Source organism: Pipra filicauda, unplaced genomic scaffold, assembly GCF_003945595.2.
Source record: "Pipra filicauda isolate LSUMZ 115617 unplaced genomic scaffold, ASM394559v2 scaffold161_size1661140_pilon, whole genome shotgun sequence".
NCBI classification, from domain to species: Eukaryota; Metazoa; Chordata; class Aves; order Passeriformes; family Pipridae; genus Pipra; species Pipra filicauda.
In genome coordinates, this window is record NW_024104118.1 from 535,673 (window position 1) to 556,408 (window position 20,736).

The 20,736-nt window shown below is 55.6% G+C and overlaps 3 protein-coding genes across 3 annotated transcripts; 2 read left to right on the plus strand and 1 right to left on the minus strand.

Annotated features, from left to right (window-relative positions):
• Positions 1-701: 701 nt before the first annotated feature.
• SNUPN (snurportin 1) lies at positions 702-9,667 on the minus strand. Its single transcript, XM_027712263.2, has 8 exons — positions 9,452-9,667; positions 9,129-9,285; positions 8,152-8,256; positions 7,944-8,040; positions 6,982-7,079; positions 6,610-6,687; positions 5,469-5,549; positions 702-1,802 (listed from the first exon to the last, which is right to left on the minus strand). Exons 1-8 carry the CDS (start codon positions 9,601-9,603, stop codon positions 1,473-1,475), a joined length of 1,098 nt encoding a protein of 365 aa, XP_027568064.1. The 5' UTR covers positions 9,604-9,667; the 3' UTR covers positions 702-1,472.
• LOC113983299 (skin secretory protein xP2-like) lies at positions 9,602-10,556 on the plus strand. The gene has a single exon (XM_027712331.2). It carries the CDS (start codon positions 9,602-9,604, stop codon positions 10,541-10,543), a length of 942 nt encoding a protein of 313 aa, XP_027568132.1. The 3' UTR covers positions 10,544-10,556.
• Positions 10,557-10,849: 293 nt separating this feature from the next.
• Positions 10,850-15,122, plus strand: SNX33 (sorting nexin 33). Its single transcript, XM_027712262.2, has 2 exons — positions 10,850-12,308; positions 14,254-15,122. Exons 1-2 carry the CDS (start codon positions 10,868-10,870, stop codon positions 14,505-14,507), a joined length of 1,695 nt encoding a protein of 564 aa, XP_027568063.1. The 5' UTR covers positions 10,850-10,867; the 3' UTR covers positions 14,508-15,122.
• The last annotated feature ends 5,614 nt before the right edge of the window (positions 15,123-20,736 follow it).

Sequence of the window (20,736 nt, forward strand, 5' to 3'; positions counted from 1 at the left end):
GAGGGATGGGGGGGGATAAGGCAGTCCAGGTGTCAATCATCTTTCCCTGAGCCAGCTGCTTCACATGCTAAAAAAATAATACTGAACATTATAAAATAAGCAGCTGTTTGAAGGAGACAGCTCCGAACGCTGCAGAGCCAAGGGTGCTGCTTCCCTCCTGGGGAAGCCCCCCTGCATCCAGGACAGTTCCTGCTGCCCGCTGGTGTAATCAATAGTGGCTGCACAGCCAGATGGTTGCACGCAGCCCACATGCTTGGCACAGAATCAGCCTTTTTCTGGGAAAAAGTGGGGGTGTGAGGGCAGGATACAAGTGCCCCCACTATCTGCGGGTGGTAATCCCCACTCTCCCCATCTCCTCCAGGGGCATTTTCCTAGAGAGCTGGGAGGAAAGACCCCAATACTGCCTTTAGCCTGATGTTTCATCTCCCCTTTTAATCTCCCTCTGAAAACCAACCTGGCGACAGTGAGAACAATCATTTCATCCTCTTAAAGCCAGGGAGAAGGAGCAGCCAGTGCTTAAAAAAAGTGGGATTGGGCTGGGGTGAGAGGGACAGAAGGGACCAAACTAACTCAGTGTGCAGAGAATCAAACCCACGTAAGCGTTTCCTCTGCTCCAGTCAGCGCTGGAACTGATTTTTTCAATCCCTATTTGGGAGGCACAGCACGCATCCACCCTTAGGTAGCAGGAAGACGCTCAAGAATTTGTCTTTCTGAGAAACCTTTTATTTGGCACGATCAATGGTAGTGTTTTTCAGAGCGAAGCCATTCCTTCCTCCCCCCACTGAGAAAAGCCTTGAGGAGAGAGAGGCTTCTGCTGCGCTCACTGTGCACAAAGCCCTGCTCCAAGGCAGGTCCTGCTGCGATGCAAGGAAAATTTAGATTGTCCTAAGAACATGTGGGTGTGGAAAGTCCACCCTTTGGATTTACAGAAGCTCACTGCCAACTTTTTGCTAGTAAGAAGCAGACTGACCCCAAAACTTTCATTGCGAAGGCCTCAGAAAACAGCTGGATCAAAGGCCGAGAAGCCCCCATTTCTGGGGTCAGGAAGGTGGGGCTGCTACTTGGGGTCGTGAGCAGCAGCTGCACCTCAGAGGTCCGAGCACTATTCCTATGCTGGAGCTTTGCCAGGGCTTCAGGAGAAGCAGGGTCAGAAGCTGAACTGTATCCCTGCAGCGTGTCCCAACGCACGACTGCCTTAGCAGAGAACCAGACAATCCTGTTAAGGACTCACAGAAGCCTTGGCAAAAAAAAAAAAACAACAACAAAACCCAACCCTAAAAAAACCCCAAAACAAAAACAAACAAACAAACAAACAACAAAAAACAGCCCTTGGGGCAAGATATTCCACTGTCATGCCCTTGAAACAAAGCTATCCTATCATCATTACTTTGCCCCCTCTCAGGAGCATGAGGGACAGTGAGAAGCAGGGAGCCTTTTCCCTGCTCCCTCCCCAGCTGGCCTGTCCCAGCATTTTAACTCTCCATTTGGCTCACTGCTCCGTCCTGGCCCTCTAGAGACTTTTCTGGCTGAGGGGTAGACAAGTGTTCCAGCTCGTAATGTCCGTTCTTCGCGGCCACCACGCTGCTTGGGTCGCCCTTTTCCACCGCCAGCTTTCTATTCCTTTTGCTCTCGATGATCTGCTGGAGCTGCCGCCCGGCATAGTTCGGTTTGGCCGTGAGCGCGGTGGAGGGCACGGTGAGCCCCAGGATTTCAGGGACCATGTAGGGCCGGAGCCAGCCCACCAGCGGGGTGCTGCCGGGGGTGTAGTGGGTTTGCCTGTGATAGAAGAGCAGCCCGTCAACCTGCAGACAGGAGAGAGTGAATGAAAGGGCAGAGCTGAGGCTCCCGCAGGTGGATGACCGGGCGCCAGACGACAGCTCTGCTCTCCATTTGCAGGCCAAAACCAACAGCTGGATCATTTTTCCCCAAGCAGCGCAATAAACAGCGGAAGGGAAAGAAGAAACCTGCAGAGCTCCTGCCCTGAAAGATCAGCGACTCCCAGGTGGCTTTAAATTGTCAAAGGCAAACAATTCCAGCCCGCTGTCGGCACAGAGCAGCATCCTCTGGATGCTCTCATCCCACTCTGCAGAAAAGCCAGCGGGTTTCTGAATGAGGCAGCCCACTTTACTGGATTAGGGTTATTTTAAATAATACATTTGGAAAGTAATTAGTCCAAGTGCATGATGCCAAGGAGCCCCGATTCCTAACAGCTCTTTTAACTGGTGTATGCCAATAAAATTCTTAATGTTTCCCAGGAGAGAACTTCTCCAGCAATCAATGACAGTTAAGGGCACTCAGGACTTTGAAGATTTAGGCTTAACTCTTGTGCTGCTATTTCCACACTCTGCAGTGCTGCAGCTGTCTGACATTTTCCCCACTTTCCTGCCATGCTCAGGGATTCTCATTCCCCCTCTTCCTGTGCTTCCCAGGGTGTGCTCTGTGAGGCTGGATCTTGTTGTCAGGCTGACTAACGCTGAAGGTGGTGCTCCTCTTAGCTCAGCTTCAAAATCTCTTAAAAAGCCATTTGGCTATGAAGAAGAGTGGCTGAGTGGGCAGAAGAGAGGAGAACAAAAGCCCATCTCGGGATGAATTGCTCCCAGGCCCCTCCCCAAGCCTACAGCCCCCAGAACAGACACCCAGGCTGAGCACAGCACAGAGCAGCATCTATCCATTTCTGCTCCATGGATGCTAACCTATGGCAGAGACAGTAAAGCTCCTGGTACTACTCTGTTCACAATTTCAGTCACTGTTAACATCTTGCCAAATAATCCCAGAAAAAGGGGGATTCCTCTGCTAGGAAAACATAAAACTAGAACAGAAAGCATCATGATGAACTTGTGTAACCCCTAAAGTGCAAAGCTTTTCCCTCCCCCTGCCTCTTGGGAACAGCCAGATTCTGCAGCACCCCAGCATATCCAGCCCATTCCTGTGGATGCGTGGCACTTGGTGAGCAAGAGGAATACTCCAGCACCCACAGGAATGTTTTGGTAAAGATCAGAGCCTGGAAACGCCTTCCAGACTGTTCCAAATATCTTCCCCAAGATGGAGAATTCAAAGGAGTTCAGCCTGGTGAAGTTAGGTCATGTTCTCCCTTCCCTGATTTAAGTGACTCCCATATTCCTTCCCGTTTATTTAATTTGTTGGCTGGGTCCCTACCCTGAGTCACTGCAGTGACAGCAGCCACACGAGAACAAGGGCTGACACTGTCCCTAAACGACAGAACCCGAGGAGAGACTGGCCTGGCAGGGTTTCACACTCCACAGCCACGCTTTCCAGATTTTAGATGCTTAACAGTCCTCCCATTCCTTCACACCGGGGTTTCTCAGAGGCTTTGGCTCCCCTGCCTTTGTGGAAACCTGAGCGTGGTTTTACTCAGATCTGTGAGAAGGACAGTAGCTCTTAAGATCCACTCCAAAAACCACTTGAAATTCAGAGCCAGTCAACTGATCCAAAGTCCACTGAACTCAGGGGAATAAAATTCTGCTGAATAGAGCGGGTCAGGCCCTAACTCTCAGGTTACAGATTAACTCTGAAGTCCCAAATCTGAAAGCACTGACCACCTCTGCTGCCACCACACACACGAGATTCCTGTCAGGATCACCAGATGCTGGGCCCAAGACTAAGACCACCTCTGTTATCCTTCACTATCCATAAGCAGGATCTATTTTCTGTACCGGTGGTGGAAGCTGTTTTGGGGGATTTTTGGGCTCCCTCTTGTGGCACACCAGAGGGACCCACGGCTCCCTTCATTCTGGAAGCAGCACCATGGTTCCAGTGTGTTGAGCCAATTACACCACATTTCACTTCTTGGGGTTACACCCCAATGTATCAAAAGACCAGGGGGGCAAATCACAGCTGGATTACACATCTGGAGTCCGTTCAGCTCCATCTCCTGCTTCAGAGTTTCACAATGGCCTCTTTCATAGCCCAAAAGTTTCCCACTCTGACCACAGCGAGGCAACACTCCTCAGCCTTTCCTCTTGGGACCAGATGCCTCAGGAAGGAATGAAGCTTTTTCTCAGGAAAGACAGGAATGACTGTTTCTACAGAGGCACTCAGAGATTTGTCATTAAGCAAGTCAGCTGCAGGAAAGCTGGGACTTTCTGACTCACTCTGATGGCTGTCCTGGCTTTGACAAGCAAAGTCAGCCCTCACAGACAAATTAGTGTCCCTTAATTTAAACCTCCACTTATACTAATGGCTAACTCGGGATGGGGCAGCACAAGAGACTATCACATCAATGTGGCGTTTGCCTTTGCAGGACAAGAAACCTCTGTGGAGGCTGTTCCTGGTGTGGAGTTGAGACTGGGCACTCCTAGGAACTGCAGCAGACACTGAAGGAGCTTCTGCCTTCCAGATGTTGTCACTGGGCCGGAATGCCACTGCCTCCTCCGTCCTCTCCCCTCCAGTGAGAAGTCAGCCAGGGCAGGCAAAAGCAGCCAGAGCTGATTCCATGAGGGCCGGTGACTCACTGCTCACAACCACATGGGGTTGAGCGAGGTGGCACGTGGATTTGCCTGTCTTGCCCTTCCCCAAAGGTCAGAATAGCACAACAGTTTTGTCAGGTGAGGTTTAGGGTGGATATGAGGAACAGATTCTTCCCTCAGAGGGTGGTTGGGCAATGGAACAAACTCCCTAGGGAACTGGTCATGGTCCTAAGCTTGCCAGAGCTCAGGGACCCTTTGGACAATGCTCTCAGGCACATTGTGGGATTGCTGGGGCTGTCCTGTGCAGGGCCAGGAGTTGGACTTTGATGATACTAGTGGGTCCCTTTCAGCTCAGGATATTGTATGATTCTATGATTCTACTTCTAAAGCTGATGAAGCGAACACAGGTGTTCTGTTCAGCCATTCTGTCACAGCCATCCTCCCCCAGCTCCAGTACACCTCAGGCACCCACTCTGAAGACCCAAACCCCTCAGAAACCATTGGGATCTTACCATCACCCTTCTCCTTCCTTCCCAGAAAACAGCCAGGTGCCTTGGACATAGAATATGGAAGCAGCCAGACTAAGGAAACCCACGCAAGCCCACATAGAGCCATGGGCAGTACCAACTTTGGCCCTAAAGAGGTCAGCTGTCCATCACACTGCTATGTGAACGTGAGTTGTGCTGCTTCTGGAGGCAGCCTGAGTGTCCCTATCAACACTCTCATCCCAAAATGCTTTTTCAGACCCAGCCAACTGCAGCAAGGGCAGCACAAACACATGGAATGCCGTGGTTTAACTCTTGCTTATCTGTGTGGTTGGATGAGGCCTGTACCTGTTGACAAGGCAACAGATCAACCACAGGCATAAAGGCATCCCTCCCACACACACAGGGAAACGGCAGCGCAGCTCAGCAAGCTTCCTGCAGCTTTGGGAGAGCAAATTCCCAAGCAGAGGGGATGCACCTCTCTCCCAGCACTGGCAGAGGTACAGCAGGGCTGTTGCTGAGGCTGAGGTCCAGGCCCCCACCTGGGTGTTCTCACCTCAAAGGGGAAGTCCGTAGCCAGCAGCTCACACAGGCTGTCCGAGGAGCAAGGGAAGTTCTGCAGGCCCACAAATTTGTACTGAAAGAGTAAGAGAGGGTTAGAGGGGCAACTGTGTGGCCTAAAGGCAAACAAGTTGCTGAGTCCAGCACCGGTGCAGAGGCAGCTAAGAAGGAAGGATTCCCCCAGTGCAGGATCCAGCATGAAAGGGAAAGGGTGAGGAACAGCTCCCACATGCTCCTGATACCTTTCTTCCCAAGCACCCAAGACTGCACGAAGGACCTTTCAGGAGATGTTCTTTTAACCAAAAGAGAAAATTATGACCTCCAGGCAGGATGCAAAGTAGACAGACATCTGTTCCAGGCTGCTGGCTCAGCCAAGTCAATCTTTCAACCCAGGAAATGAAAGCTGAAACGACCCCCCTTCATTAGGTAGCTATCTTCTGGATATTCCTGTTGGGAGTCAGAACAGGATGTTCTCTGAACACAGACACCTTCACTGCAGTCAGCCCCATTTATCACTGAGATGCTTAGCTCACAGGAGCTGCTCTGCCTGGCTGTGCCTGAGCAGAGAAATCCCTCATGTCTGTACCCAAAAATCATGTTCCAAGCTGCTGTGGGTTCTAGGTCTGACCTCCATACGTAAGTCTTCAAAGGAAGACTTTTTATCCTGGCTCAGCAGGGATTCCGGGTGGCAATCCGGCATTCATCCGAACAACTTCAATGATCAGTTTAAACAGAGGGAAGGCTTAAAGCTTTACAAACCCACAAGACTGCAAGAATAAGCCCCAGTGTAGTCAGGCTGCCAACCAACACTGCCCCTGCAGAAACCACACTGGTTTTCCATTCCATTTCAAAGGAAAGCTAAAAACAGCATGGAAGTTAGCTGATACCCTGCAGTGTGATATCCCTCAGCACTCTGGATGGGGGAAATAAATCCCACTGCACTCATTTACAATATTCAGTGGTTCCATTTACATCCTGACCACGGCATCCCATTTCATCAGATGTACACTTTGAAGCCTGATCCATGAGGAGAAAGAAAAAAAGAAAGAAAGCTTCCGCTTGTGAAAGAAACTGCTGAAGCCTGCTGAACAGGAGAGCTTACCCCTCAGCCTCCTTCTCACTACAAAAGGACTTACCGGATTAATCCTGCTTGTCTCTCCCAGCCCTTTCTCCTCTTGGATCTTTGAGGACAGCCAGAAGAATCTGAAGTCAGTCTGTGAAAGGACACAGAGAGTTAGTGACCATTCACTACACATCACCCATCAGCACCTGCTGAGTGTCTTCACTCCTCTGCATTCACCTGGGAGATTTACAAAATCGACTTCACCTACAGAACCAGCACCCCAAACCCTGCTACTGCCCCACAAAACATGTACATAATTCCAGCAGCCCAAAAGCTGTAAAGACACTGGTGCTTGGGAGAAATATCCCCATTTTGCAGAGTGAGCTACATACAGTGCTGGAGCACTGCATCTCAGGGAACAACAGGGAGGGCAGGGATTCAGTACCTGGCAATCATAAACAGGGTGTCCTCTCCAGCACATCACATCGAGGATATAGTAGGTTCGCTGGGCCTCATTGTAGATACAGTCCAGGATGGTGTACACTGCACACACAAACACAGGGAGGTCCATACCTGCTCCAGACTCTGCCTAACCCAACTGGCAAACGCCAGGCCACAGCTCCCCAGCATTAATCCTGCCCTGATGTAAGGCTGCCAGGTGCAGAGGGACCCCCTTCTGTTAACAGAAACTGTGACCGCAAAAAGCCTTGAGCTTGAGGAGCCCCATGAGGCTACAAAGGGACCAGCCAGAGGCATAGCAGGCAAGGGCATATTTCAGAAAATGGCATTTGCCAGGGAATAAACCTCTTTTTTTCTGGGCCAAAAAACTGAACTCCAAGAGGTAGTAAGGAAGATGACAGCACACACAGGTCTCTTTTAGAGGACAGAGAGGATATTGGGGTTTAAGAGTGTCAGTCAATCAGGCTAATTAAAAGATGTGACAGGACAAAGGGCAATGGTTTTAAACAGGAAAAAGGCAGTTTTAGATTAGATGTTAGGAAGAAATTCTTCCCTGTGAGGGCGGTGAGGCCAGAGAAGCTGTGGCTGCCCCATCCCTGGAAGTGTTCAAGACCAGGTCGGATGGGATTTAGAGCAACCTGGGATAGTGGAAGGTGTCCCTGCCCATGGCAGGGGGGTGGAACAAGATGACCTTTAAGATCCCTTCCAAATCCAAACCATTTTTGGACTCCATGTACTTATCTAGCATAAAGGTATTTGTCCACATCTAGTTATCTCCAGAGATACAGAAACAGGCCTGAGGTTGACTACCTAGCAGCACGAAAAAGGGCATAGCTCTGGGGCTCAGGGGAGCTGGAGGAGCAGCACTGAGCCTGCCAGCAAACACATTCCCAGGCAGAAGCAGGCAGCTCCCCTCCCTCTATCCCAAATGTCTCCTCACACCTGTACCTTTCTCGCTGGCTGAGTTGTGCCGGTTCCCCCCCGGCAGCAGGGATGGGAACCTGTTGACACAGAAGCCACTCTTGGTGTAAGCTGCTGTTGTGCCCTGTGAGGAAAGAGGAGAGAGAAAACCCAGTCAAGCCAGCTTTATGTTGGCTGGAAACATAAACCAGGTCCTTTAGCAGCTGGTGAGACCCCCACCTCTGTTACCACTTACCCTGGAGGCCACGATGAGTGCCCTTTTCCCCACAGGACACACCACCACAACCCACTCCTGCTCCAGATCCGAGGGTACATCCACCAGCCACTCTGACAGCATCAGCTACAGAGAAACCAGGAAAAACAATCAGTTAGTAACAACTATCCTGAAGTTATGGACAATGAACAGCTCAAGAATAAAATAAGGAGGTTTTAACTTGGCTTCAACAGCTACACAGGGCGTTTTAGAGGCAGCTGGCACTGCTTGTCACCCCCAAAAGGGCTCCTTCCCTCTCTCTCTCTCTCTCTCTCCCTAATCAACCTCAACCTGCCTAACACACTCTTCAAGTCTTTCTCTTGCTTCCCAGCTGCTGACTGAGCTTCAGACTACAGAACAGGGCTCACAGTCCTCGCTTGGCCACCTCACGCCTTGGTCCCCACTCCAGCACTTTATTCTTAAAAACATGAAAGAGCTTAGAGATTCCAAAATATTAGGATTAAAGAGCCCAGAGAAACTGACCTCCTCAAACATTGCCCAGGTGGCTGCGTGCCTTTTAGGACCAATACAGCACCCAGGCTGATAAAACCCAGCTGAGTTTTCCTTTCCTTCCTGGTGCCCCAAACACGGGGAAAGACAGAAATATTTAGCTAAGTGTTGCCTAACGGGGTACTAATGCTGCTAGCTGAGCTGAAATCTCCCAAAGTGGGGAATGCAGTGGTGCAGGATTAATGGCTGGACTCAATGACCTTCGAGATCTTTTCCAACCTAAATGACTAAAGCACACAGGCGGCCCATCTCCACTTGTTTTCCGTTTGAACTCAGCATGTTTTGGAGGCAAACTGAAACACAGTTTCTCTCTGAGCACCAAGTCAGGCAGGACACATTCTTCTCAGCCCCAAAACGGCCATCACCGTGGCCTCAAACCACCCCACATCCCTCATCCTGGCCCTGCCTCACACCCACACCCCACCATGGGGACACAGGTGGCTCCTCACCTGATTGGCGTAGCGCTTGGGCAACTTTTTGCCAGCATCCACGTCCATCTCCTCTTCCTCCGCATCTTCCCCATCCTTCTCCTCGCCCTCGCTCTCCATCCCTGCCCAGTCGTCCTCTGCCAGCCTCCTGGCATGGTTCACGTAGTCCAGCCGCCTCCTGGGGGGGCGAGGAAACAACCCAGCGGGGAGGCAGGTCACCCACCGCAGCCCACACCCAAACCGGGCCGCCTCCCCACACGCAGCCCTAGGGCGGCCTAACGCGGCCCGCCCGCCCCCCGCGCCCCCATCCCTGGCGGCGCCCGCTCGCCCGCTCCCGCGCTCACTCTCTCTGGATGCGGAGGAGGCGCTGCCGGCGCTCGACCTGCCCGGGGCCGCCGCGGGGCTTGTACGCGGCCAGGCGGGGGTGCGGCGCGGCCGGGCTGAAGGGCCCCGCCAGCCCCACGCCCGCCGCCAGCGCCGCGCTCAGCTCCTCCATGGCAACACCCGCGCGCCGGCCGCTTCCGCCCGGGCCGCGCCCGCAGCGCCCCCGCGCGGCTCGGAGGCCCCGGCGCCCCCCGCAGCCCGCTCAGCCCGTGCCTCAGTTTCCCCCTCCGCCCGGGGGCTGGGAAGGGACGCCGCGGGCCGTGACCGGGCACGGCCGAGGGGAATATCCCGGCAGAGACGCAGGAGCAGCCAGTGCCACCGCGGGCGAGGATTCGCGCCCCCGGGACCGGCTGCCTGCAGAGGGCAGCGTGCGGCTGGCCAAGCCGGGCCGGGCTGCTGCTCGCTGCGAACCGGACGGCGGAGCGGGGAGCGCCGCGCTGCCCTGCGTCACGGGAGGCTGGCGGCTGGCTCCGCCACCCCCTCCGGCAACGGGACCGGCAGCGGGACCGGCATCGGCACCGGCAACGGGACCAGCCCCGGTACCGCCCCCGGCAGCGGGACCAGCCTCGGCACCGGTTCCGCCATCCCCACTGGCAACGGGACCAACCCCGGCACCATCTCCCCCACCGGCACCGGCATCAGCACCGGCACCCCCGCCAGCCCCACCGCCGTCCCCTCCACCTCCGTCCTGCGTGAGATTTACTGATTTCAGGGAAAAACCAAACCCCGCCAGCCGCCGGGAAAGTCGGCCCGGAAAGGAAATCCCGGGATCACTGGGAGGTTGGGCAGGGTTTGGGGTCGTTCCTGACGATTTCCCAGCACCCACCGACAGCTGGCAGGGGAAAATTTGGGGTGTTTTATCCACAGGACCCCCGAGAAAAGTCGCTTGGGATATATCTCCTCGCTGGCAGCCAGAGGTTTTCCTCACGGAAAGTGAAACCTCGGGATCGGCGTCCCAGCGAGATAAACCCTGCGTGGACATGGCAGAGCCCGGCTCTTGGGCCGGCCGGGATTCACATCCCGGAGGAGCCAGGGAAACGCCGCTCGCCTGACCAGGAATCTTGTTTTTATCCAGGAAATGTCGTTTTTAACTGGGGAATGTTGTTTTTAACTGGGGAATGTTGTTTTTAACAGGGGTGCCGGGATCGGGGGGGTCACTTGGACACACGGAACTTGGCGTCACCTCGTAAGGGATTTCTTCTTCACCGTTTTTTTTTTTTAATTTCTCTGGGAAACCGGCCAAGCCATTTCCCACAGCGCGTGGTGGTGATCCCGGAGCCGAGCGAGCCTGTGGTATTGCCTGGGGGGGTTGTTTTGGCTGGGGGGGATTGCGTTCCGCTGTGTCCCCCCCTCCTCTTCCCGACCCGCGACCGGCCATGGCGTTGAAAGCCAGAGCGCTTTACAACTTCCAGAGCGAAAACAAAGAGGAGATCAGCATCCAGGAGAACGAGGAGCTCGTCATCTTCAGTGAGAACTCCCTGGACGGGTGGTTACAGGGCCAAAACAGCCGCGGGGAGACCGGCCTCTTCCCTGCTTCCTATGTCGAGATCCTCCGCTCCCGGTCAGGCTCCAACTACACGGACTACTCCAGCAGCCCGGCCGGCTCCCCCGGGCACGACTCCTCCTTCTACTCAGCATCCCCCAATCCCGGCATCTCCTACCAGGGCAGTTTTGAGGACGACGATGATGATGATTGGGATGACTGGGACGATGCGTGCACGGTGGTGGAGGAGCCCCGGAGCGCCCCGGGTACCAACGGGCACCCCTCACCCAATCTGCAGTACCCGGAGGCCTATGGCCACCACCAGCATGCCGGTTACCGGCCCAAGCCGGCGCTGGAGAGGCAGGATAGCATGAGCTCCTCCAAGAGGGGCAGCGTGGTAGGGAGGAACCTCAACCGCTTCTCCTGCTTCGTCCGCTCCGGTGTGGAAGCCTTCATCCTGGGCGACGTGCCCCTGATGTCCAAGATCTCTGAGACATACTGCATCGAGATGGGCTCCAGAGGTCCCCAGTGGAGGGCGAACCCCCACCCCTTCATCTGTTCCGTGGAGGACCCCACCAAGCAGACCAAGTTCAAGGGCATCAAGAGCTACATCTCCTACAAGCTGACCCCCAGCAACATCAACTCGCCCGTGTACCGGCGGTACAAGCACTTCGACTGGCTCTACAACCGCCTCCTGCACAAGTTCACGGTGATCTCGGTGCCCCACCTGCCCGAGAAGCAGGCCACTGGCCGCTTTGAGGAGGACTTCATTGAGAAGCGCAAGCGGCGACTGATCCTCTGGATGGACCACATGACCAGCCACCCCGTCCTCTCCCAGTACGAGGGCTTCCAGCACTTCCTCTGCTGCCGTGACGAGAAGCAGTGGAAGCTGGGCAAACGCCGGGCGGAAAAGGATGAGATGGTGGGTGCCAGCTTCCTCCTCACCATCCAGATTCCCACGGAGCACCAGGACCTGCAGGATGTGGAGGACCGCGTGGACGCCTTCAAGGCCTTCAGCAAGAAGATGGACGACAGCGTCCTGCAGCTGACCAACGTGGCCTTGGAGCTGGTGCGCAAGCACGTGGGGGGCTTCCGGAAGGAGTTCCAGAAGTTGGGCAATGCCTTCCAAGCCATCAGCCACTCCTTCCACATGGACCCTCCCTACAGCTTGGATGCCCTCAACAACGCCATCTCCCACACGGGCAAGACGTACGAGACTGTGGGGGAGATGTTTGCTGAGCAGCCCAAGAATGACCTGTTCCTCATGCTGGACACGCTTTCCTTATACCAAGGGCTCCTCTCCAACTTTCCAGACATCATCCACCTCCAGAAAGGTAAGGAGGCCTTCTTCTCCCTGGGAATGGCCCCATGTGAGTGGGAACGGCGTGGGGAGTGGTATGGGGATGCAACGAGGAAATCCTTTGTTGGGCCATGAAGGGAATGGGAAATGAGGATGGGAATGAGAATGGAAACCATTGTCTGTGGCTCCTAGGGAAGCAGTGTGGTCCCTGCTGGCACAGCCCTCCAGTCACCCCAGCTGGGAGAGGCTGCTAGGGCTATTGGGTCCAGGGTCTGCCCCAGTGATGCTGTGGGCTCCATAACTGCTGCTGGTGCTTCCTTTGTGGGGATCAGCATGGGTGTCACTCCTTGCAGACCATTAGCAGGAGCCAGCACCACTGCTGGTGGCTTTGTGGTGACCTGCCCGGCACCTCTTGAGCATCCCACCCACTGCCACTTGTCCCTCCTCATCCTCCCTCCCTGCCGAGGTGGCAGATGGGTGGCCAGCAGGGATGCTGGAGCTTGCTCTCTCGGGGCTGGGACATGGCTGGATATGGCCTTGAGTGGGCCAGAGGAGCAGAGTGGGCTGTGCAGGGCAGTGGGGGGACATGTCCATGGGGGATGACACACTGAACCTCCTGGGGACAACCAAGGTCACACTTTTCAGGAGTATGTCCCTGCGCTTCTGGGTCCAGGAGGAGTGGGTTAGCACGCCTGGGCTGTCAGAGCTCCCTGCACCCCATTTGTCCTAGTTCCCTGGAGCTGCTGGGGTCAGAGGGGGTGAGAAGTGTTTTCTGTGCTCTTCCTGGAGCGGGTGGCAGGCAGGGAGGACTCGGTGGCCCTTTGCACCCAGGCTGACGCAGCTGGGTGTGGGAGCAGGGCCGAAGTCCACACACTCCTCCCAGCCCAGCTGCCCATAGCAGGGAGGGGACACCCACACTAACATCCTCAGATTTTGGGGGACAAGTTTTCCCCAGGGTGAAACCAGGGCTGTCTGTGTCCAAGCATCCAGGGATGTCTGTGCCTCGCTGCACGTCCCTGGGGGAGGCTGGGAAGGCAAAGGGAGCAAGGAGAGTACAATCCTGCCCCAGCAGCTTCTATGCCTTTCCTCCCAGTGTTGTTTACCCATGGAGAGGGGCTGGATCCCGTCCGGAAGCGAGGCTGCGTGGGCAGAGCGGAAGGCAGGATTTGGCCTCCAACCTTTGCTTCTTCCTCCTCCTCCTCCTCTCTGCTGGGAGCAGGGCTGGTGCAGCGGGAGCACTGTAACCCCGGGTCTGGTGCTCCCGGCAAGGGGCAGGGATAAGGGAAAAAAGCCCAGTGCAGGCCAGATCTTGTTTTTAGTTTTTTAGCCTCTGTGCTAATGAGGGGGAGGAATGCAGGGCTGGAGCCAGGCAGGATTCTTTCGAAACTGAGCTGTAAAAAAACATGGAGAGGGAAAAACTGGTGTCAGAGCATCAGCTGCCTCTGGGAGAGGGAGATGGTTTCCCAGCTGAGCTCCAGACAGCACCACACGCCCTTCCCCCATCCTGGTTCACTGCCTCCTGGTCTGGGGTCTCCCAGGGCTGCTCCTGACCCCCATTTACGGGATACCATGGAATATTTGGAGGGCAGGCTTGGCTGGGGTGCTTGGCTGTGCTAACGCTGCCCTGCATTTTTAGCTTAGCACCCAAAGCCTTGAGTTGCAGCCCTCCAGGAGCCCAGACCCCAAAACCAGCTAAACATGAGGCTGTGTGCTCAGAGATGGGATGGAAAAGGAGCTGGGGAGGCCAGAGTCCAGAGGGAAAAGGCTCCTGGTCTTTCCCTGCCTGGAGGAGAGGGATGAGTTCGATGGGCATAGGGAGATGCAGGTAGATCCCTCCTTTACTCATGTGGGGCAGCTCTGCGCCTCTGCTTTGAGTCCAGGCTGGTGCCCTAGCATGGAGGGCGGTGGGATCAACCAGGAAGGCCAGGGAAGGGTCACACAGACCCGCCAGCCTCTCATCCTGCTCCCTGCCTTGCCAGGCGCCTTCGCGAAGGTGAAGGAGAGCCAGCGGATGAGCGACGAGGGCAGGATGGACCAGGAGGAGGCTGACGGGATCCGCAAGCGCTGCCGCGTGGTGGGCTTCGCCCTGCAGGCCGAGATGAACCACTTCCACGAGCGCCGCGTGGCTGACTTCAAGAGGATGATGCAGTCCTACCTAAGACAGCAGATCGTCTTCTACCAGCGCGTCAGCCAGCAGCTGGAGAAGACGCTGCGCATGTATGACAACCTCTAACGCCTCCACTTGCTCTGCCCGCAGCCTCGCACGCCTCCTCTGTCTGTGGCAGACTGAGAACTAACAGGAACTCATCACGCTAGAGACCAAATAACTTTGGGCTTTCCTCCCCCTTCCCGGGCCTGTGGGGAAGGGCTCGCCCGCGGGTTGGCCGTGCCATCTCTTTCCCTGGGTCCTCCTAGCCTGCCGTGGGTCTGGTGGGAGCACGAGAGGCTCACAAGAGAGACAGATGTGGAGGTAACAGTGCTGCCCAGTGATTTTTAGCTTTCTGAAAACCCACTCTCCTGGAGCAGAGGCAGGTGCATCCCAGCCTGCTGGGAGGAGAAGTCCAAGCGGTCAACATTTTGCACACTAAAAGCTTTTCTGATGGAAAAAAGAGAAGGAAACAGATCTTTATTTGGAAGAGATTTTTTTGTTCGTTTGTCATGAGATATTTTCAATATTTTCCATTTTTCTGCAGCATTTTTACTGATCAGTTTTTAACTAGATGCCCAGAGGCGAAGGGAAATCTCTTTCTTGAGCATGGCTGCTGACTGGGAAAAGGGAGAAAAAAAAAAAAGGGAAAAAAAAAAAAGCCCCACAGCCTTTTCAATAAAATTGTTGGTAGAAAAAACACCGACCCGCTTCCCGGAGATGTCTGTGGAAAATGGAGCTGCTTCAGGATCCTGGGGAAAGCTCTGCATCTGAGCATCCCCTGGCTGCCAGTCAGCTTCAAATATCCCTGTGCCATGGAGGGAATGATCCTGGGAGGGGATCCCACAGTAACCACCCTCCTGCTCTTCAAGCAACCCACCAAGGGGCAAATCCTGCCCTGCTTTGCACCGCTCGGGGCCTGGGGCAGCGTGTGGCTGCCTGGGAGGCAGCGGGGCTGGCACGGGGGCCTTGTTTTTGAAGGGAAATGGCTGGGATAAATCACAGCGAGGAAAGTTAGGGCCGCCTTGGCCTGGCTCCAGGGATAAAATTAGCCCCGACATGCAGGCCAGCGGGGTATTGTTAAACTAACAGCGACACTGGGAATGCGGCAGGCTGCGCTCCATCCTCCCGGAGCCCTCCCCAGCCTGCACGCTCAAGTACAGCCGGCCGTGGTGCACATCCTCCCTCCTGCGTCCGGCAGCCAGGGCAGTCCCCTTCCCACGGCCCCATCCCACATCCTACCCCAACCTCATCCCACCCTGTCCACATCCTACGTTGGTTCCATCCTACCCCGTTCTCATCACATCTCACCCCAACCCCATCTCATCCCAACCCCATCCTTCCACAGCTCCTACCCTGGCCCCATTCTGTTCTGTTCCCATCCTACCCAGGCTGCATCCTTCCATGGCACTATCCCATACCATTCCTATCCCATCCCAGCCCCATCCCACTCTGGCCCCATCCTATCCCAACCTCATCCTACTGCAGCTCCATCCTACCCTGGCCAGATACTACCTTGGCCCCATCCCATGCTGGTCCCATCCTACCCCAGCCCCATTCCAACCCAGCCTCATCCCACCCTGGCCACATCTTTCCTTGGCCCCATCCCACCCCAGCAGCCATGGGAATGGTGTCTGACCCCTGTGCTAATCCCACTGGAGTGACTGGCCTCTGGCCCTGCTGGTCATGCTCTGGATGACTGTGGTGGCCTTGGCCCCATGTTGAGGCCAGATGCTGTGGGATGGTGTGTCCCTTCCCCCAGCCCCGCTCCCTCGGGGAGCACAATGGGCACTGGGACTGAGCCTGCCACTGCCATCCCCGGGCAGGCAGCCAGCCTCTGGCACTGCAAGCAGCCTCCGGAGCTGTGTCAGCATCCCAGCTTCCCTGGACCTGCCTGGGCAAGAGGATTCCTCTGCCTGGGATCCCCCATGGCAGCACAGTCCCTGAGATGTACTGAAGCAGGATGTGCAGCTGGAGTGAGGAGATGTCCCAGTGCCCAGGAGTTCATCTTCTGCTCTGGTGTCCTGGCATGGGGATGGGGATGGGATAGGGTCCCTGCAGGCTGCATGCACCCCCTTGGAAGGCTTGTGCCTCAGTTTCCCCAAGGGTGCATCAGTGCTCTCTGTGGTCCTTCGGCACCCACAAAGGTCTCCCTGCCCCACCAGCCACCCCTCTCTGTACCCTCATGTCTGGACCATGCTCCCAGGGCACAGCAAACCCGTTGGCTGGGAGAATCTGTATCCCATTAACATTCCTACCTTTTCCCTCTGCCACCTGGCAGCAGGGCCCTCTCTGTCCACAGGCAAGCATTTCAGGGCCTGACCCTGCCTTGGCCAGATGGGGGACTTGAGTATCCTCCTGCTTCCCTCCACATCTCCAGCAGCATCCTGCAAATGTGCCAAGGCTTGGAGGATGAAACTGGCTCCCAGCATCCCGGGCTGTCCCAGTGCTCCTGCTGCTGGACAGTGGAGGGGGGCCTGGGGGTGCACACAGCGCTCCACGTGCACCCGTGGTGTCAGTCAGTGCCTCTATTATCTGTGACACAGGCTGTTCTCTGCTCCCACAAGAGATAAAAAGCCAGAAAAAAGCACAGGGCTGAGAGGAAATGGCAGGAAGACAGAGCAGATCCGCTTCCTCCTCCCACTTCCCAAGGCTGCTCCTGCGTGGGAAAGCCAAGGCCAAGGCCCTGTGCGAGTCTCACCAGCATGACAGCAGGTTTTGGAAGTGGTGGCGGTGGCTGGGGCATCCACCCTGGAGAGCCCTGCAGCCAGCACCAGAAAGCCCATTGTTGCTTCCATTCCTGCGGGTGGCTTCTGGGAGCTCCCGTCTTGCTTCTCTTCAGGCCCCTCTCCACCTTGGATTGAGCTCTGGGAGACCACGGTTTGTATATGGGCCAGGCCAGCAGGCTGTAGGGACAACCTGCATCCAACCCCTGTACGTGCATCCTGAGACCAACAAGATGCTCCAGGGTGGGAGGACCCATTTTGGGTGCAGGATCAGCTGGGTTCCCATGAGGACCAGCCGAGCAGCTGGAAGGTAGAGGATGGGGATGCTGGGACAAGCAGAGCTGCTGATCAGAGGCTTGTGAGCCACATGGACACGCCAGTGTTCGATAATTCGGTATCAGCCACCAAAGCACTGCAGTGACCTAACCCAGCTCCTCCCATGGCAAAGGGGAGTGCAGCTCTTGGTGGGGCAGCCAGGCAGGATCGGGCTTGCCATGCATGCCACGCTGCTGGCACATGTTGGCAAGCATCTTGGAGAGGCACGGCCGCCAACGGGGAGCAGGGAGCAGTCCCGGGGGAGTAGGGAGAAGTCCTGCCTGCCTGTTGGGGCTGGCAGCAGCTCTGGGGATGGGGCTGTGGGATTTCACTGCCATCCCAACTGTGTCAGGAGGTGGATGAGTGTGTGCCTGTATAGAGGAGCAATTCCAGGTGGATGCAGGCATGGGCTGGCAATGGGTCAGGCAGAGGGAGACAGCTCAGACTGCCAGCTCCAATCCTTTAATTGCTGTGCTTCTCAAATATTTCCGAAGCATGACCCTGAGTCGGCTCCTCCAGGCAAGGATACGAGCACCAGCTGGTTCTCTTGGCTGTGGCTATAAATGCTGCCTCCTGCTCCCAGCCCAGGGCAATTACGAGAGATCAGCAGTGCCTGTGCTAGGGAGTGAGCTGGGAACAACCTTTAATAGGGGTGTCCCAGCCCTCCTTGTTCCCCTGCTGCTGGTTTCCCCTCCCAGCTGTAGCCAATGTGATGCTCAGGTTAGACCCTGTCCCAGCTCTTTGTGCCAGCCTGGATTCCCTCTCTGGTTGCTGGGAAGGCACTGAGCCTGGGAAGTAGGTCCTGTGCTACGGGGGAGCTGTGTTTCTGGGTGTGTTATTTGTGCAGGAGGGGTGGAGAGCCCAGGCTCTGGGATGTGGTTATCCCTCCGTCATTGTCTATCTGCCTTGGAGTTGCTGGGTGTGGAAACAGAGGTCAGGCTTAATTTGTCTAAAATTTAAATTGCAGCTGGGCTGGGGAGCCTTGGTGGGCAGCAGCTGCAATGGGGGATGTTTTCTGGTGTCCAGGTCCTCACCACTCCGTACTTTCCCTAGGACCTGTGAAGCTCCTCTGGCTCTGCAGCTCAAATCCATGCGCTTTATCTCTCGTGGGCAAGATGGTGGGAGAGATGCCAGATTCCTGGGGACAACACTGTCCCTGTGTGGGTTTGTTTGAGGTGCTCCCAGGGTGACGTGCCAGCTCTTCCCCCAGGCTCCATCCTGTCCTGCCAGGCTTGCTGCCAGCTGAGCCTGTTCTGCAGGCTGTGGGCATGACTGGCCTGAATCAGGCAGGCACGTAGCAGGGAGGGTTCCCAGCATCCTGGGGTACTGACTTTGGCTTGGAGCTGAGCGGAGGTGCTGACTTTGTCACACTATGCAGCTGCCAGCCTGAGGTCTGGGTCTGAGTTTCCCATGTAGGGCAACTCCTAGGAGGACCTGAACCCCCCCTTCACCTGCCCTAGGAGGAATAGGTGTCCTCCTGCTCTCCCAGGAGACTGCTCCTCGTTCCTTGCCATCAGGGAGTGTGACCCATGGCCCCCTGAAGGGACCCCGGGATGTCCCTCTGGGCTCCCAGTGAAGTCTAGAGCATTTCCTGAGGTTGGTGAGAGCTGCTAGGGAGGTTTTGGGATTGGGACAGGGAGGCAGGAGCCCTGGATCATCTCGCCCCAAAACAGTGCGGGGCTGCCTGCCTGAGCTCAGGGGTGTTCATGTTCTTGCTGTGCTTCTGTCCCCAGGAGAAGTGTGGACGATGTCGTCCCAAAGTCCTGCAGCTGTGGTGGGATTTTGGAGGCTGGGGATATGATGCTTACACGGGTCCCAGTCTCCTGTGCTGGCTTGAAGCCTGGCTGGGAATAAAGTCCCTCATTGAACCCTGCATTTGTGTGGCTACAGCTTGCCAGGAGGGTTTCCAAGCAAAAGGATCCTTACCTGCCCTGGGCGGATTCTTTGTTTGCATTTGAATAGATGCCTGGAAACTGGTTCAGTCACCAGAGCTGTGACAGCCTCCCCTTCTGCTCTGTGTTCATCCCTGCCTCTGAGCCCTAGTGCCTCCAAGACTGAAACCTGAACTGGGACTACAGTGCTGGTGTTATTAACCCAGGAGAGGTGTTGGATCCAACCTGCCACAGGTGAGATGGCGGTGGGCTTATGGTTCCCTTCCCACTTCCTAAGTACTGAGGACAGGCCGGCCAAGCTGGGGTTGTTCAGCCTGGAGAAGAGAAGGCTCTGGGGAGACCTTCAGAGCCCCTTCCAGTGCCTAAAGGGGCTCCAGGAGAGCTGGAGAGAGACTTTGGACAAGGGCCTGGAGTGACAGACCAAGGGGGAATGGCTTCATACTGAGATAGGGCAGGGTTAGATGGGATATTGGGAAGAAATTCTTCCCTGTGAGAGTGGTGAGGCCCTGGCACAGGTTGCGCAGAGAAGCTGTGGCTGCCCCATCCCTGGCAGTGTTCAAGGCCAGGTCAGATGGGGCTTGGAGCAACCTGGGATAGTGGAAGATGTCCCTGCCCATGGCAGGGGGGTGGAACAAGATGACATTTAAGGTCCCTTCCAACCCAAACCATGCCATGATCTTCCCTAAACCTCTGCAAACTTTAGAGCCAGCTTGGCAGGAGAGGGTGCTGGGGAAGCCAAAGGGCCTAGCCAGGAAACTTTTGAGCTTGTTTGGGCTGTGGTTTGCCTGTTTCACGTCCAGACAGGAGCCCACCTGGACCCTCAGCCCTTCTCAGGTGGGTGGATGGCATTGGGCAGCACTGAAGCTGTGTCTGATCCAGCAAACCCTGCATAACCCAAGCAGAGCCACCAGCTTTGAGGATTTAAACCTGCAAGCAGAGCTTGGCCCTGGAGAGCCACCATCCACGCTACTGTTTTCCAGGTTGCTGCCTGTCCTCCCCTGACCTCAGGATGTGGATGTTTCCCAGCAGTGGGAATACAACCACAAGCTTTAAAAATAACCTGCTTAGCTTTCAGAGTTCCTTACAAAATAGGCCACGTTCCTTCTATTTAATCCTTGGGTGCAAGGCAAGAATAATTTGGAAGGAAAACATAGTGGATGCTACCAAGGCAGCCCTCAGTGGATGGAGGGCTTCTCTGCAACCCCCATCCCTCACTGTGGGATGTACAGATAATAAAGTGTGTGTTTGAATGTGATGTTAGTGAAGGTAATAAATGTGTGTGTTTGAATGTGATGGGGAAGGCGCAGAGCTGCGAACTGGAGAGGGAGTCCATGGCAGAGGTTGTCCCAGCCTTTTGGGAGCAGCACTGCTCTGGCAATCTCT

Excerpts from the sequence above, each read along its gene's own strand:
- LOC113983299 (XM_027712331.2), top strand. The coding sequence starts at position 9,602 with ATGGCAACACCCGCGCGCCGGCCGCTTCCGCCCGGGCCGCGCCCGCAG.
- SNUPN (XM_027712263.2), bottom strand. The coding sequence starts at position 9,603 with ATGGAGGAGCTGAGCGCGGCGCTGGCGGCGGGCGTGGGGCTGGCGGGG. Across the intron at positions 8,041-8,151 it reads CACTCATCGTGGCCTCCAGG|GGCACAACAGCAGCTTACAC; the intron begins GTAAGTGGTAAC and ends CTTTCCTCACAG. Across the intron at positions 6,688-6,981 it reads ACCCTGTTTATGATTGCCAG|ACTGACTTCAGATTCTTCTG; the intron begins GTACTGAATCCC and ends GTCCTTTCACAG.
- SNX33 (XM_027712262.2), top strand. The coding sequence starts at position 10,868 with ATGGCGTTGAAAGCCAGAGCGCTTTACAACTTCCAGAGCGAAAACAAA. Across the intron at positions 12,309-14,253 it reads CATCATCCACCTCCAGAAAG|GCGCCTTCGCGAAGGTGAAG; the intron begins GTAAGGAGGCCT and ends CTGCCTTGCCAG.